General features: G+C 36.8%; 1 protein-coding gene across 1 annotated transcript in view; it reads left to right on the top strand.

Moving 5' to 3' along the window:
* Positions 1-18,695, top strand: part of LOC128243999 (DC-STAMP domain-containing protein 2-like) — a 38,591-nt gene extending 19,896 nt beyond the window's left edge. Inside the window, exons 12-17 of the mRNA XM_052962015.1 lie at positions 8,151-8,315; positions 11,141-11,308; positions 14,612-14,852; positions 15,102-15,229; positions 16,690-16,789; positions 17,885-18,695. Of these exons, the coding sequence (XP_052817975.1) occupies positions 8,151-8,315; positions 11,141-11,308; positions 14,612-14,852; positions 15,102-15,229; positions 16,690-16,789; positions 17,885-18,695 (1,613 nt within the window). The remainder of the gene's footprint in view (positions 1-8,150; positions 8,316-11,140; positions 11,309-14,611; positions 14,853-15,101; positions 15,230-16,689; positions 16,790-17,884) is intronic.

Consider the following 18,695-nt stretch of genomic DNA (forward strand, 5'->3'; position numbering starts at 1 on the left):
GTGACAATACTCACATACTACAAGTGACAATACTCACATACTACAAGTGACAATACTCACATACTACATGTGACAATACTCACATACTACAAGTGACAATACTCACATACTATACAAGTGACAATTCTCACATACTACAAGTGACAATACTCACATGCTACAAGTGACAATACTCACATGCTACAAGTGACAATACTCACATGCTACAAGTGGCAATACTCACATACTACAAGTGACAATACTCACATACTACAAGTGGCAATACTCACATACTACAAGTGACAATACTCACATACTACAAGTGGCAATACTCACATACTACAAGTGACAATACTCACATACTATACAAGTGGCAATACTCACATACTAGAAATGACAATACTCACATACTATACAAGTGGCAATACTCACATACTACAAGTGACAATACTCACATACTATACAAGTGACAATACTCACATACTACAAGTGGCAATACTCACATACTACAAGTGGCAATACTCACATGCTACAAGTGGCAATACTCACATACTACAAGTGACAATACTCACATACTATACAAGTGGCAATACTCACATACTAGAAATGGCAATACTCACATACTATACAAGTGACAATACTCACATACTACAAGTGACAATACTCACATACTACAAGTGACAATACTCACATACTACAAGTGACAATACTCACATACTAAAAGTGACAATACTCACATGTAACAAGAGGCAAAACTCACATACTACACGTGACAATACTCACATGTTACAAGTGACAATACTCACATGCTACAGGTGACATTACTCACATGTTACAAGTGACAATACTCACATGCTACAAACAACAATACTCACATGCTACAAACAACAATACTCACATACTACAAGTGACAATACTCACATACTACATGTGACAATACTCACATACTACAAGTGACAATACTCACATACTATACAAGTGACAATTCTCACATACTACAAGTGACAATACTCACATGCTACAAGTGACAATACTCACATACTACAAGTGACAATACTCACATACTATACAAGTGACAATTCTCACATACTACAAGTGGCAATACTAACATGCTATACAAGTGGCAATACTCACATACTACAAGTGACAATACTCACATACTACAAGTGGCAATACTCACATACTACAAGTGACAATACTCACATACTACAAGTGACAATACTCACATAGTACACGTGACAATACTCACATACTACAAGTGACAATACTCACATACTACAAGTGACAATACTCACATACTATACAAGTGACAATTCTCACATACTAAAAGTGACAATACTCACATACTACAAGTGACAATACTCACATACTACACGTGACAATACTCACATACTACAAGTGACAATACTCACATACTACATGTGACAATACTCACATACTACAAGTGACAATACTCACATACTATACAAGTGACAATTCTCACATACTACAAGTGACAATACTCACATACTACAAGTGACAATACTCACATACTACAAGTGACAATACTCACATACTAAAAGTGACAATACTCACATACTACAAGTGACAATACTCACATACTACACGTGACAATACTCACATACTACAAGTGACAATACTCACATACTACATGTGACAATACTCACATACTACAAGTGACAATACTCACATACTATACAAGTGACAATTCTCACATACTACAAGTGGCAATACTAACATGCTACAAGTGACAATACTCACATGTTACAAGTGACAATGCTCACATGCTACAGGTGACAATACTCACATACTACAAGTGGCAATACTCACATACTACAGGTGACAATTCTCACATACTACAAGTGGCAATACTCACATACTACAAGTGGCAATACTCACATGCTACAGGTGACAATTCTCACATACTATACAAGTGGCAATACTCACATACTACAAGTGACAATTCTCACATGCTACAGGTGACAATACTCACATACTACAAGTGGCAATACTCACATGCTACAGGTGACAATTCTCACATACTATACAAGTGGCAATACTCACATACTACAAGTGACAATACTCACATGTTACAAGTGACAATACTCACATACTACAAGTGGCAATACTCACATACTACAAGTGACAATACTCACATACTACAAGTGACAATACTCACATACTACAAGTGACAATACTCACATAGTACACGTGACAATACTCACATACTACAAGTGACAATACTCACATACTACATGTGACAATACTCACATACTACAAGTGACAATACTCACATACTACAAGTGACAATACTCACATACTATACAAGTGACAATACTCACATACTACAAGTGACAATACTCACATACTACAAGTGACAATACTCACATACTACAAGTGACAATACTCACATACTACAAGTGACAATACTCACATGCTACAAGTGGCAATACTAACATGCTACAAGTGACAATACTCACATGCTACAAGTGGCAATACTCACATACTACAAGTGACAATACTCACATACTACAAGTGACAATACTCACATACTACAAGTGGCAATACTCACATACTACAAGTGGCAATACTCACATACTAGAAGTGACAATACTCACATACTATACAAGTGGCAATACTCACATACTAGAAATGACAATACTCACATACTATACAAGTGGCAATACTCACATACTAGAAGTGACAATACTCACATACTATACAAGTGACAATACTCACATACTACAAGTGGCAATACTCACATACTACAAGTGGCAATACTCACATGCTACAAGTGGCAATACTCACATGCTACAAGTGGCAATACTCACATACTATACAAGTGGCAATACTCACATACTAGAAATGGCAATACTCACATACTATACAAGTGACAATACTCACATACTACAAGTGGCAATACTCACATGCTACAAGTGGCAATACTCACATACTAGAAATGACAATACTCACATACTACAAGTGGCAATACTCACATGTTACAAGTAAAAATACTCACATGTAACAAGAGGCAAAACTCACATACTACAAGTGGCAATACTCACATACTACAAGTGACAATGCTCACATGCTACAGGTGACATTACTCACATGTTACAAGTGACAATACTCACATGCTACAAACAACAATACTCACATGTTACAAGTAACAATTCTCACATGTTACAAGTGACAATACTCACATGCTACAAACAACAATACTCACATGTAACAAGTGACAATACTCACATGCTACAAGTGACAATACTCACATACTACAAGTGACAATACTAACATGTAACAAGTGACAATACTCACATACTACAAGTGACAATACTCACATGCTACAAACAACAATACTCACATGTTACAAGTAACAATTCTCACATGTTACAAGTGACAATACTCACATGCTACAAACAACAATACTCACATGTAACAAGTGACAATACTCACATGCTACAAGTGACAATACTCACATACTACAAGTGACAATACTCACATGCTACAAACAACAATACTCACATGTTACAAGTGACAATACTCACATGCTACAAGTGACAATACTCACATGTTACAAGTGACAATACTCACATACTACAAGTGACAATACTCACATGCTACAAACAACAATACTCACATGTTACAAGTAACAATTCTCACATGTTACAAGTGACAATACTCACATGCTACAAACAACAATACTCACATGTAACAAGTGACAATACTCACATGCTACAAGTGACAATACTCACATACTACAAGTGACAATACTCACATGCTACAAACAACAATACTCACATGTAACAAGTGACAATACTCACATGCTAAAAGTGACAATACTCACATACTACAAGAGGCAATACTAACATGTAACAAGTGACAATACTCACATGCTAAAAGTGACAATACTCACATACTACAAGTGGCAATACTCACATGCTAAAAGTGGCAATACTCACATACTACAAGTGACAATACTCACATGCTAAAAGTGGCAATACTCACATACTACAAGTGGCAATACTAACATGCTACAAGTGACAATACTCACATGCTAAAAGTGACAATACTCACATACTACAAGTGGCAATACTCACATGCTACAAGTGACAATACTCACATGCTAAAAGTGGCAATACTCACATACTACAAGTGGCAATACTAACATGCTACAAGTGACAATACTCACATACTACAAGTGACAATACTCACATACTACAAGTGGCAATACTCACATGCTAAAAGTGGCAATACTCACATACTACAAGTGACAATACTCACATGCTAAAAGTGGCAATACTCACATACTAAAAGTGGCAATACTCACATACTACAAGTGACAATACTCACATACTACAAGTGACAATACTCACATACTACAAGAGGCAATACTAACATGTAACAAGTGGCAATACTCACATGCTAAAAGTGGCAATACTCACATGCTACAAGTGACAATACTCACATACTACAAGTGGCAATACTCACATGCTAAAAGTGGCAATACTCACATGCTACAAGTGACAATACTCACATGCTAAAAGTGGCAATACTCACATGCTATACAAGTGGCAATACTCACATGCTAAAAGTGACAATACTCACATACTATACAAGTGACAATACTCACATGCTAAAAGTGGCAATACTCACATGCTATACAAGTGGCAATACTCACATGCTACAAGTGGCAATACTCACATACTACAAGTGACAATACTCACATACTATACAAGTGGCAATACTCACATACTACAAGTGGCAATACTCACATACTACAAGTGGCAATACTCACATACTACAAGTGACAATACTCACATACTACAAGTGACAATACTCACATACTACAAGTGACAATACTCACATACTACAAGTGACAATACTCACATGTTACAAGTGACAATACTCACATGCTACAGGTGACATTACTCACATGTTACAAGTGACAATACTCACATGCTACAAACAACAATACTCACATGCTACAAACAACAATACTCACATACTACAAGTGACAATACTCACATACTACATGTGACAATACTCACATACTACAAGTGACAATACTCACATACTATACAAGTGACAATTCTCACATACTACAAGTGACAATACTCACATGCTACAAGTGACAATACTCACATACTACAAGTGACAATACTCACATACTATACAAGTGACAATTCTCACATACTACAAGTGGCAATACTAACATGCTATACAAGTGGCAATACTCACATACTACAAGTGACAATACTCACATACTACAAGTGACAATACTCACATACTACAAGTGACAATACTCACATACTACAAGTGACAATACTCACATACTACAAGTGACAATACTCACATACTACAAGTGACAATACTCACATACTACAAGTGACAATACTCACATACTATACAAGTGACAATTCTCACATACTACAAGTGACAATACTCACATACTACAAGTGACAATACTCACATACTACAAGTGACAATACTCACATACTACAAGTGACAATACTCACATACTACATGTGACAATACTCACATACTACAAGTGACAATACTCACATACTATACAAGTGACAATTCTCACATACTACAAGTGGCAATACTAACATGCTACAAGTGACAATACTCACATGCTACAAGTGACAATTCTCACATGCTACAGGTGACAATACTCACATACTACAAGTGGCAATACTCACATGCTACAGGTGACAATTCTCACATACTACAAGTGGCAATACTCACATACTACAAGTGGCAATACTCACATGCTACAGGTGACAATTCTCACATACTATACAAGTGGCAATACTCACATACTACAAGTGACAATTCTCACATGCTACAGGTGACAATACTCACATACTACAAGTGGCAATACTCACATGCTACAGGTGACAATTCTCACATACTATACAAGTGGCAATACTCACATACTACAAGTGACAATTCTCACATGTTACAAGTGACAATACTCACATACTACAAGTGGCAATACTCACATACTACAAGTGACAATACTCACATACTACAAGTGACAATACTCACATACTACAAGTGACAATACTCACATAGTACACGTGACAATACTCACATACTACAAGTGACAATACTCACATACTACATGTGACAATACTCACATACTACAAGTGACAATACTCACATACTATACAAGTGACAATTCTCACATACTACAAGTGACAATACTCACATGCTACAAGTGGCAATACTAACATGCTACAAGTGACAATACTCACATGCTACAAGTGGCAATACTCACATACTACAAGTGACAATACTCACATACTACAAGTGGCAATACTCACATACTACAAGTGGCAATACTCACATACTACAAGTGGCAATACTCACATACTAGAAGTGACAATACTCACATACTATACAAGTGGCAATACTCACATACTAGAAATGACAATACTCACATACTATACAAGTGGCAATACTCACATACTAGAAGTGACAATACTCACATACTATACAAGTGACAATACTCACATACTACAAGTGGCAATACTCACATACTACAAGTGGCAATACTCACATGCTACAAGTGGCAATACTCACATACTACAAGTGACAATACTCACATACTATACAAGTGGCAATACTCACATACTAGAAATGGCAATACTCACATACTATACAAGTGACAATACTCACATACTACAAGTGGCAATACTCACATGCTACAAGTGGCAATACTCACATACTAGAAATGACAATACTCACATACTACAAGTGGCAATACTCACATGTTACAAGTAAAAATACTCACATGTAACAAGAGGCAAAACTCACATACTACAAGTGGCAATACTCACATACTACAAGTGACAATGCTCACATGCTACAGGTGACATTACTCACATGTTACAAGTGACAATACTCACATGCTACAAACAACAATACTCACATGTTACAAGTAACAATTCTCACATGTTACAAGTGACAATACTCACATGCTACAAACAACAATACTCACATGTAACAAGTGACAATACTCACATGCTACAAGTGACAATACTCACATACTACAAGTGGCAATACTAACATGTAACAAGTGACAATACTCACATGCTAAAAGTGACAATACTCACATACTACAAGTGACAATACTCACATGTTACAAGTGACAATACTCACATGCTAAAAGTGACAATACTCACATACTACAAGTGACAATACTCACATGTAACAAGTGACAATACTCACATGCTACAAGTGACAATACTCACATACTACAAGTGACAATACTCACATGTAACAAGTGACAATACTCACATACTACAAGTGACAATACTCACATGCTATACAAGTGGCAATACTCACATGCTACAAGTGGCAATACTCACATACTACAAGTGGCAATACTAACATACTACAAGTGGCAATACTAACATGTAACAAGTGACAATACTCACATGCTAAAAGTGACAATACTCACATACTACAAGTGACAATACTCACATGTAACAAGTGACAATACTCACATGCTAAAAGTGACAATACTCACATACTACAAGAGGCAATACTCACATGTAACAAGTGACAATACTCACATACTACAAGTGACAATACTCACATGCTAAACAAGTGACAATACTCACATGTAACAAGTGGCAATACCCATATGCTACAACTGACAATACTCACATGTTACAAGTGGCACTACTCACATGCTACAAGTGGCAATACCCATATGCTACAAGTGGCAATACCCACATGTTACAAGTGGCACTACTCACATGCTACAAGTGGCAATACCCATATGCTACAAGTGGCAATACCCATATGCTACAACTGACAATACTCACATGTTACAAGTGGCACTACTCACATGCTACAAGTGGCAATACCCATATGCTACAACTGACAATACTCACATGTTACAAGTGGCACTACTCACATGCTACAAGTGGCAATACCCATATGCTACAAGTGGCAATACCCATATGCTACAAGTGGCAATACCCATATGCTACAAGTGGAAATACTCACACGCTACAAGTGGAAATACTCACACGTATGTTACAAGTGACAATACGCACATGTAATTTAAGGCTCGTGTTTTTTCTCCTTTCTGAACATCTCATGATACACTTAAATATCCAACACTTACCAGTATTCTCTATTATCTATTCCAGTATTAGGCCCGATTACGCGACGGGAGCGACGGCGGCTTGGATTCGGGCTGGTCGTTTTCATCGTGAGCATGTTTAACGCCGCCTTCTACCTGTTCTGCGACTTCGGGCTCTACTCCGCACTCAGAATCGTTCAGAAAAACTTCGCCGCCGTGTCAAAGGCGCCGGGTACGTTAATATCAGCGTTTGTAAATACAAACATTTTCGAAATGAGTTTCATCTGTGTATGGAAATAAGTTTGTTTTGACATTCTTATTACTAACGTTTTAATGAACAGGTACTTTAAAATAAAGTAATGTACTTAGACATCTAGACAGGTGAAACTAAACTATGCCATAGACGTGTTTTACTAAAACAAAAAATGATTACTAAAGTGAAAGATGCCATATAAATAGTGACTATGACCAATTAAAGTTCTAAGAAACAATTACATTGTTTAGTAAAGTTAAGTTTTCTAAGTAAGCTTTTGAAAAAAAAAATGAAAATTTAAAATAATTACCAGTTTGAAGAAATATTACACAATAAGCTTAAAACCACTCTTGCTCGTAAATGATACATTGATAGACGATTATTTGAATTAAATAAACATTTAGATATTTCAAATACATTTAAAAAAATAACAGTTTCGCCATGGACACTTTTATACTCTAAAGAAAACACTCAGTGCAAAACTTGGACATACTACGGTAAAACTTCTGTTCATAGATACCCTTGTTTTAAACAAATCTATTGGACTTGATGTAATTTGTCGAACGATTATAATGAATTTTGGGGACATTCATACAATGTATTGCCTCAATTATAAACATAAGTTTTAACAGAGGCGTTTTCCTGATGAACTAAAATTCACGAGTATTACCATTTTTTATATCAGATTCGAAAGAGGACCCCAACCATATCGACCTATTCTAATAAAAACTTTATGAATTTTGAAAGGAATGTTGCTAAACAAATTCAGTCTTATTTTCAGGAGCAAATATGTACATGCTATAAAAAAACGTTCTTGTAATACCGCTTTGACAAGTCTGATATATACATGGGTTAAAGATGAAAACAGTGGCGAAGTTATTGAACTGTTTTCCTTGACTTAAAGAAAGCATTTGATATAGTGGATCACGAGATCCTTTCCATAAACTCAAGTTGTACCATTTTTCACACACTGCATTATACTTTGTTTAAGTCTTATTTAGCTTACGGGCAACATTAACTCTAAGTCGGTTATAAGCGATCATAATTGCTAACTCTAACATCAGGTGTACCACAAGGTTCCATATTGAGACCGTTCTCATATTATCAAAATATTGCTTTATGTAGAGGTAAAATAAAATATATATGTACCTGTTTGCAGATGATTAAAAGGTGCGTGAAATGGCGTTAGTTCAACGGAAATTTAACATAAGCTTTTTGATAACAGAGGCGCCGGATAATTAATGATATTAAAATCAAAGTAGTTAAAATAATTGGTATAATCTGCAGTTTTCTTTATTTTAAAGCTGTTTCAAACGATTGATGTGAGTCCTAAAAATGCGTTACAATAAGCCACCTGGTTAAAAAAAAATACGCGCAACAGGAAGGGTCATCCCGCCTCCCCTATACAAAATACCTTCCGGCGCCTCCGGATAATGTGCATAAATTAATGGTGTTAAGAATAAATACAGTAAAGCTACGGTCGTTCGAACAGGCGTTCGTTTGAGGTCGAAGTTTAGTACCGAACATTATTCCTTCTATTTTCATATGAAATATACTGACGCTTCATCGAAACCTAAATTAGTCGAGGAGTCGAGCAACAAAGCCAGTCCAAAATACAAAAATCATTCACAAAACCTTATGACTCCCTCGAGGTCATAATTTCACAAACTTTCCCGAAAAAAATGTATGTCGTTTCATCCTTCTAAATCGAATTGCATGATAAGTGAGGATGGAACAGCCTATAAAACACAACGAGCTTTTAACCAACGTCTAGCATTTCAATAGTAACATGGAACGTCTTAACCATGAAAATAATAATATTGAATTTCTTTGAAAATATAACGATAGTAGTCTCAAATGGCATTCCCAGAATGACGTTGTCAGTAAGACTATAACCTCCAAAATCTCGCTATTAAAGAAAGTTATTTACTATCTCACCGATGAGATGATATATTATATAATTCATATATAATTCCGTTACTTGATTGTTGTTGTCATGTTTGGGGCAAAGGCAATGGTGCTATAATAAATAAAATTAACATCTGGCAAAGAAGAGTGGCAACAATAGCATTTAGGAGACCGAAGCAGTCATCGTCTTGTCGATTGTTACAAGATTAAATTGGTAAACATTTACAGATATCAAACATGTCAGATCTTCTTCCACTTTCAAATGATGAGTACTGTACACTAAGGTCAGCTTCAAGTCATGAACAAATTGCTCGTTCAAACCATATCAAGGATTCGTTTTCATATAAACGTCAGTATGAACGTCTGGAATAAAACACAATGTAGATCAGAGCTGTCTACTGTCATTAAGCATCATTCAAATTCAAGTACATGTATATAAATTCTTCCTTTGAAGAAAACGTATTTATAAGTGAAGGAAAAAAATCAAAACTTTTTACACATAATGATGTTTTATAACATATAATTTAAAACATGTTAATGAAGCGGATGTGTGTCTGTGGGCCCATGGTATATAATGAAAATACTTTCTCCTCTATACATTGAGAAATGACAACTAAATATTTTATATGCCATGATTGATCATTTTTATGTTTATATTAGTCATCGTAAATATGCGCTATTTTTTACACATTTGTGAATTATTTATATATCGTTTTATTTTATTTTTTAAGGTCATATCGGAACACGACGTGTCTTTATTCTCCATTGTTTATATTCTCCATTGTTACCTTTGTTTTCTTTCAGATGTTTTTTAACGTAAAGTAGTGTACATGTTGTATACAAATCTACTATATTCCGTACATATACCAGCCCATATTCCCTCTGTATTACCCCAGTGCCGCCTCACACGAAGCTGCACGTGGTGGGACAGGGCCCGATGGCGGACATGTACAAGACCATTGTCGGCATGTTTGACCCTATCTCTAAGGCGGGTGTCACACTGGACGTCTCCCCCTGTGTGCCCAACCCCTCGGAGCCGGACTGGGGTGTTTACAAAACTATTGGTGAGAAATCGAAGTTGGTCCTTTTTGTTAAATACAGTTTAAAGAACAACGAACATGTTTTTAGTAACTGCAGGCTATAGGAAAGAGTGTCACAACATGTGTACGGTTTTCTTAAGCAGATTTCATTATATATTGGGATAAATTGATATGTCAAAAACAGCCATACAAAAGAAAAGTGACATCAAACAAGACAACGATTATCTTTAAGAAAATGAGAGAAATACATGTATATTATATACGTCGCATTCCGAAAAAAACCCGCAGTGTTTGACTAACGATTCCAATTTCAGGGTTGATCTACTTGACTAACGATAACAATTCCAGGATTGATCTAGTTGACTAACGATAACAATTCCAGGGTTGATCAACTTGACTAACGCTAACAATATCAGGGTTGATCTGCTTGACTAACGATAACAATTCCAGGGTTGATCAACTTGACTAACGATAACAATTCCAGGGTTGATCAACTTGACTAACGCTAACAATTCCAGGGTTGATCAACTTGACTAACGCTAACAATTCCAGGGTTGATCAACTTGACTAACGATAACAATATCAGGGTTGATCAACTTGACTAACGATAACAATTCCAGGGTTGATCAACTTGACTAACGATAACAATATCAGGGTTGATCTGCTTGACTAACGCTATCAATTCCAGGGTTGATCAACTTGACTAACGCTAACAATTCCAGGGTTGATCTGCTTGACTAACGATAACAATATCAGGGTTGATCAACTTGACTCCAGGGTTGATCAACTTGACTAACGATAACAATATCAGGGTTGATCTGCTTGACTAAAGCTAACAACTCCAGGGTTTATATACTTGACTAACGATAACAATTTCTGGGTTGATCTACTTGACTAACGCTAACAATTCCAGGGTTGATCTACTTGACTAACGATAACAATTCCAGGGTTGATCTACTTGACTAACGCTAACAATTTCTGGGTTGATCTGCTTGACTAACGATAACAATTCCAGGGTTGATCTACTTGACTAACGCTAACAATTCCAGGGTTGATCAACTTGACTAACGATAACAATATCAGGGTTGATCAACTTGACTAACGATAACAATTCCAGGGTGTATATACTTGACTAACGATAACAATTTCTGGGTTGATCTACTTGACTAACGCTAATAATTTCTGGGTTGATCTACTTGACTAACGATAACAATTCCAGGGTTGATCTACTTGACTAACGCTAACAATTCCAGGGTTGATCAACATGACTAACGCTAACAATATCAGGGTTGATCAACTTGACTAACGATAACAATTCCAGGGTGTATATACTTGACTAACGATAACAATTTCTGGGTTGATCTACTTGACTAACGCTAACAATTCCAGGGTTGATCTGCTTGACTAACGCTAAAAATTCCAGGGTTGATCTACTTGACTAACGATAACAATTTCTGGGTTGATCAACTTGACTAACGCTAACAATTCCAGGGTTGATCTGCTTGACTAACGATAACAATTCCAGGGTTGATCTACTTGACTAACGATAACAATTCCAGGGTTTATCTACTTGACTAACGCTAACAATTCCAGGGTTGATCAACTTGACTAACGCTAACAATATCAGGGTTGATCAACTTGACTAACGATAACAATTCCAGGGTTGATCTACTTGACTAACGCTAACAATATCAGGGTTGATCTGCTTGACTAACGATAACAATTCCAGGGTTGATCAACTTGACTAACGATAACAATTCAAGGGTTGATCAACTTGACTAACGATAACAATATCAGGGTTGCTCTGCTTGACTAACGATAATAATTCCAGGGTTGATCTACTTGACTAACGATAACAATTTCAGGGTTGATCTACTTGACTAACGATAACAATTCCAGGGTTGATCTGCTTCACTAACGCTAACAATTTCTGGGTTGATCTACTTGACTAACGATAACAATTCCAGGGTTGATCTGCTTGACTAACGATAACAATTCCAGGGTTGATCTGCTTGACTAACGATAACAATTCCAGGGTTGATCAACTTGACTAACGCTAACAATTCCAGGGTTGATCTGCTTGACTATCGATAACAATTTCAGGGTTGATTTACTTGACTAACGATAACAATTCCAGAGTTGATCTGCTTGACTGACACTAACAATTTCAGGGTTGATCTACTTGACTAACGATTCCAATTTCAGGGTTGATTTACTTGACTAACGATAACAATTCCAGGGTTGATTTACTTGACTAACGATAACAATTCCAGAGTTGATCTGCTTGACTGACACTAACAATTCCAGGGTTGATCTACTTGACTAACGATAACAATTTCAGGGTTGATTTACTTGACTAACGATAACAATTCCAGAGTTGATCTGCTTGACTGACACTAACAATTCCAGGGTTGATCAATTTGACTAACGATAACAATATCAGAGTTGATCTGCTTGACTAACGATAACAATTCCAGGGTTGATCTGCTTGACTAACGCTAAAAATTCCAGGGTTGATCTACTTGACTAACGATAACAATTTCAGGGTTGATTTACTTGACTAACGATAACAATTCCAGAGTTGATCTGGTTGACTGACACTAACAATTTCAGGGTTGATCTGCTTGACCAACGATTCCAATTTCAGGGTTGATTTACTTGACTAACGATAACAATTCCAGGGTTGATCTGCTTGACTGACCTTAACAATTTCAGGGTTGATCTGCTTGACTGACACTAACAATTTCAGGGTTGATCAATTTGACTAACGATAACAATATCAGGGTTGATCTGCTTGACTAACGCTAACAATTCCAGGGTTGATCAACTTGACTAACGATAACAATATCAGGGTTGATCTGCTTGACTAACGATTCCAGTTTCAGGGTTGATCAACTTGACTAACGCTAACAATACCATGGTTGATCAACTTGACTAACCCTAACAATTCCATGGTTGATCAACTTGACTAACGATAACAATTCCAGGGTTGATCTGCTTGACTAACGCTAACAATTCCAGAGTCGATCAACTTGACTAACGATAACAATTCCAGGGTTGATCTGCTTGACTAACGCTAACAATTTATGGGTTGATCTACTTGACTAACGATAACAATTCCAGGGTTGATCTGCTTGACTAACGCTAACAATTTCTGGGTTGATCTACTTGACTAACGATAACAATTCCAGGGTTGATCTGCTTGACTAACGCTAACAATTTCCGGGTTGATCTGCTTGACTAATGATAACAATTTCAGGGTTGATCTACTTGACTAACACTAACAATATCAGGGTTGATCTACTTGACTAACGCTAAAAATTTCAGGGTTGATCTACTTTTTATGTCTGCTCCTCACTATTGGCGAGGCTTACGGTTTGCGGTGCCGTCACGTGATCATGGCGTGTTACGAGCCGCGCCGGGAAAGACGCCGCGCTATATGGCTGTTCAACCACATCATGAAGACGCGCGGAGGCCTCATGGAGCAGACTAAGCAAAAGATCAAGGCACGCAAGTTGGGAAACGCGGCACCCGACCACATCAGCCTTAAAGGTCGACTTGCTGCAAAGTGAGTCCTGCCCCTAATTTAAATTTTAAATAATATATTCAGACTAATCCGAAATGCTTTATACATTTTAGAATATTTATAATGTAAATAATATTGAGATCCCTTTAAATGTATGTCCTGGCGGCAACAACAATTTCTAAAACTTTCAACAAGATATAACCAGCATCGACATTGTTGAACACACGTTTTTTCGCGCTACAAAAATGCATACATATGGAGTATGCACACAAAGTGCACCATCCACTTCAGCTACGCAATATGTGAGAAGCTGCTCAAGTTCATGGGCTGGGAGGTGAAGTCGTGCCTCTACTGTGGCCGAGAGGGAAAGCCGGACGACTATTACAACTTCATACACTGTGACTTCTATGACTGTGATGGTAAATTAATTCTAGTATCAATCCCAATGGTAAAATAAATTTTCTATGACTTTGTTGCCAACCTCTTCGTTTTCAATATGTCAATTCACTGCGATTTTTAAAACCGCTTTACATGAAATAAAATGGCGTAATTTACTGCATTTTAAAGGTCGTTTCCCCTTGCGAAAAACTGTCCATTTTCCCCAAAATTTTATAATTTTTTTCCCAATTTGATAAATGCAGATTACTTTCATGACTAAAAAAGCAATGAATTTCTTGAAATATAAACAAAATCTTGACAAAACTTTCTTTTTCACAGCATAATGTATGCATAAAAAGTTAAAACATGTATATTTTACATTATATTAGCTATTTTGGCCTGATTTTGTATTTTTCCAAAAGTCGACTTTCTTCCCAATTTGCAAGGCTCAGGCGGTAAAAATTATTCAACAAAAAATCACTGGACACTTGTTTCTACGACCGCCATGGATAAAAAAACAACATGTATGCACTACTATTTCATACACTGCCATGTTATACGACTGTAATGGTGAAACACCTGTTTCTACAATTACTACAATTTTATACATTAAGACTTCTACGATTGGAATGGTAACTGAAACTTAATACACTGTAATTTCTACGACTGTGTTGGTAAAATTGTTACAGACTTGCCACCCTTGATACGAGAACAATGTTTAAGCACTAACTAGTACACATGGGAAGAGGTGAATAAAAACGAACATGTTGTCTTCAAAAATAGCAATCAAATGTCGAACTCTTGCATGTTCCTAGATCTAGAATCATAACACTGTATCCAATTGTTCCCAGATTACTTTCCTCAGCATTAAATGCGTTAGCAAACGAATTCACTTTCTATTGTATGGCATTTTCTTATGCTAGAGAGTTATATTAAGATATGATCTAGCTTTGTTTTCTTTTCAAGAAATACCATCAATTCATCATTGAATGCATGTTTATAGCTTTCTAAATACCGGAATTCACCTATATAGACCATATTTTTAAAGCTGCACTCTCACAGATTGAACGTTTTGACCTTTTTTATCTTTTGTCTTGGAACGTGCCAATTTATGCGAAAATGCATGGAAACCAGTGATATAAGACTGAACACAAAAAAATCAAAGTTCAAAAAATGATGTTTTATGGGGTTTTTTCTTAAACAGTAAGGAACGTTTTTAGCCATAAAACATTAATTTTCGAACGGAAATATGAACATCTGCGATCTGATCTTTTGTCAGCAGTCTTTTATTACTGGTTGCAGATATTTATGCAAAATTTGGCTCATTCCAAGACAAAACAATAAAAATAGTTGTCAAAAACGGTAAATCTGTGAGAGTGCAGCTTCAAGTTTATATCAGTATACGAATAGGAATAAAACGAACTTTCTTAAACTCGCTTGGTTATCACTTTAAGAATGTTTTAATAGGTACATAAAATCTTATTACCTGTATTTTCTATAGCCGTGTACTGCCTGGAGTGTTACGCGGATCTAAACAACAAATGTCCGGTGTGTGACAATGCTGTGCAGGTGGCCAACATCGGCTCGGACTCGGATGAGGTGTAAGTTGGTAACATGTAATATATCTAAATTTCTATGTGATTTGCAGTCTCGCTTAAGAATGAAGCAGTCCTTAAGGCTGTGTACAAAAGTGATATGTAAACATTGATATGAAAATAACGAACTTACAGCGATAATCCTATCGGAATCGGGATGTATTTTGCTTCATGTTATAACCAAAAGTTACGTCACAAACCACGTGTAATGTTCACACTGTTGAGGATGCCTACGTTTATTTTTCAACGCAACCAGATTATTCATGTTAGTCTAGCCCCGGAGAGAGAGTGGCATTACGGTAAAGTTGTGTGAGTGAATGCAAACCTGATTAAAGCTCTTTATTGTGCCGATATATAGCTCTGGCGATAGCGACTCCATTTAGTGTCAGTACTGGAATAATGAAAGTATGTTAGTAGGGTAGGGGGAGGAACCTGCGACCCCCGAGTTGACGGTCAGGTATTTAATTATTATACTACGGATCCGCCAAAAGTTTTTAAGGGAGAACACGAAGAGGACTTGCCATAGTTTTGATATCGGCGATGGTTGAGGCGGACATATGATAAAATGTTTAGCTTGACTATAGCTTGATAACCGTACTAAAATAATATATAGTCAATATTAAGATATACGAATGTGACAAAACACAAACATGTGGTTCAGCGATAATGGAAAAAATCCGCTTTCACATGATCTCGATTCACAATAATGGTAATTGTACAACAATAAAACAACAATAACAAATAATTTGCTACCTAAATGGTGTATGCTGTTTTCCTTTATATGTCATCTATTTTATTTTGGCGAGAATTAATAGCTTAAATTATCACTCCCGAGTCCGCTTCCTGGGTAGAAACCAGCTTTGGGTTTCCATTTAGACAAGCCATGAAAAAGTATACCTGGTGGGACTCGAACCGGAAACCGTGTGGTTGAGAAGGGGACACCTTAACCAGTATACCACTTTCACCGCTCACCTGCTGGCCTAACTTGCCGGTCCACAACAGTTTATCCATGTAAAAAGCATAAAAAATGAAATTCTATTTCCACTAAGTTATATACAATTTATATCTTGTTTTAAATACCCTTACCTTATTCTAATACAGAGACTCCAGCATCGATGTACGTCAAAAACGGAAAGCGAAAAAGAGAAAGGCGAGACGTGACAAACGGTTACAGGAAATACAGGCACAGAAACGCCCCAGCAAGGTCATGGCCAAGTTCCGTACACAGTTTGGAATGCCGGGAAACGTCAATATGAACAGACCCATTGAGCGAGAGTCCCGGATGTATGATTGTGATGATGTCAGCGGATGTTACGTTATGCACGATAAATTTAGGGAATATAATTTAATGAGACCGACAGTTGGCTTGCAGTTGGACGTTCGTAGGAAAGTGCAGTCGAGAGATTATTCTAATTCCTCATCCGAGGCAACTGAAGACGATGATGTTGCTGGTGATACATTAATAGATATTTCTGGGAACAATTTTTATTTTGACGGTCAAGGACGCGGACATCGAAAATTAAGTGGAAATGAATATAATAATCGTGTTCGAAACAGGCGATCGTTGAACATTACGTCATCAAGTGACGATGACGTCACATCGGGCTCGTCCATAGATACAGACGACTTAGATTTTTCTTACCAGTCAAGGAAAAGTTACTCTGACACAGATTTTCACTCCGATGAAGAGTTCAGTACCCTTGAAGACGAACCACTGAATCATAACAACGAAGGAAGAAGATATAACGAAAGTTTAGATCTGGTCACCGAGGATATTTATACCTCTTCATCTGCATCATCGGATACTGACGAAACGCAAGACAGTGAGGCTGGAAGCGATATGGACTCAGACATGGAATCGCTCATAAAACAGCGTTACGCTCCCGTACCTATGAATATGTACAGAGAATGA

The sequence above is a fragment of the Mya arenaria genome, chromosome 8, assembly GCF_026914265.1.
Source record: "Mya arenaria isolate MELC-2E11 chromosome 8, ASM2691426v1".
Classification (NCBI taxonomy): domain Eukaryota; kingdom Metazoa; phylum Mollusca; class Bivalvia; order Myida; family Myidae; genus Mya; species Mya arenaria.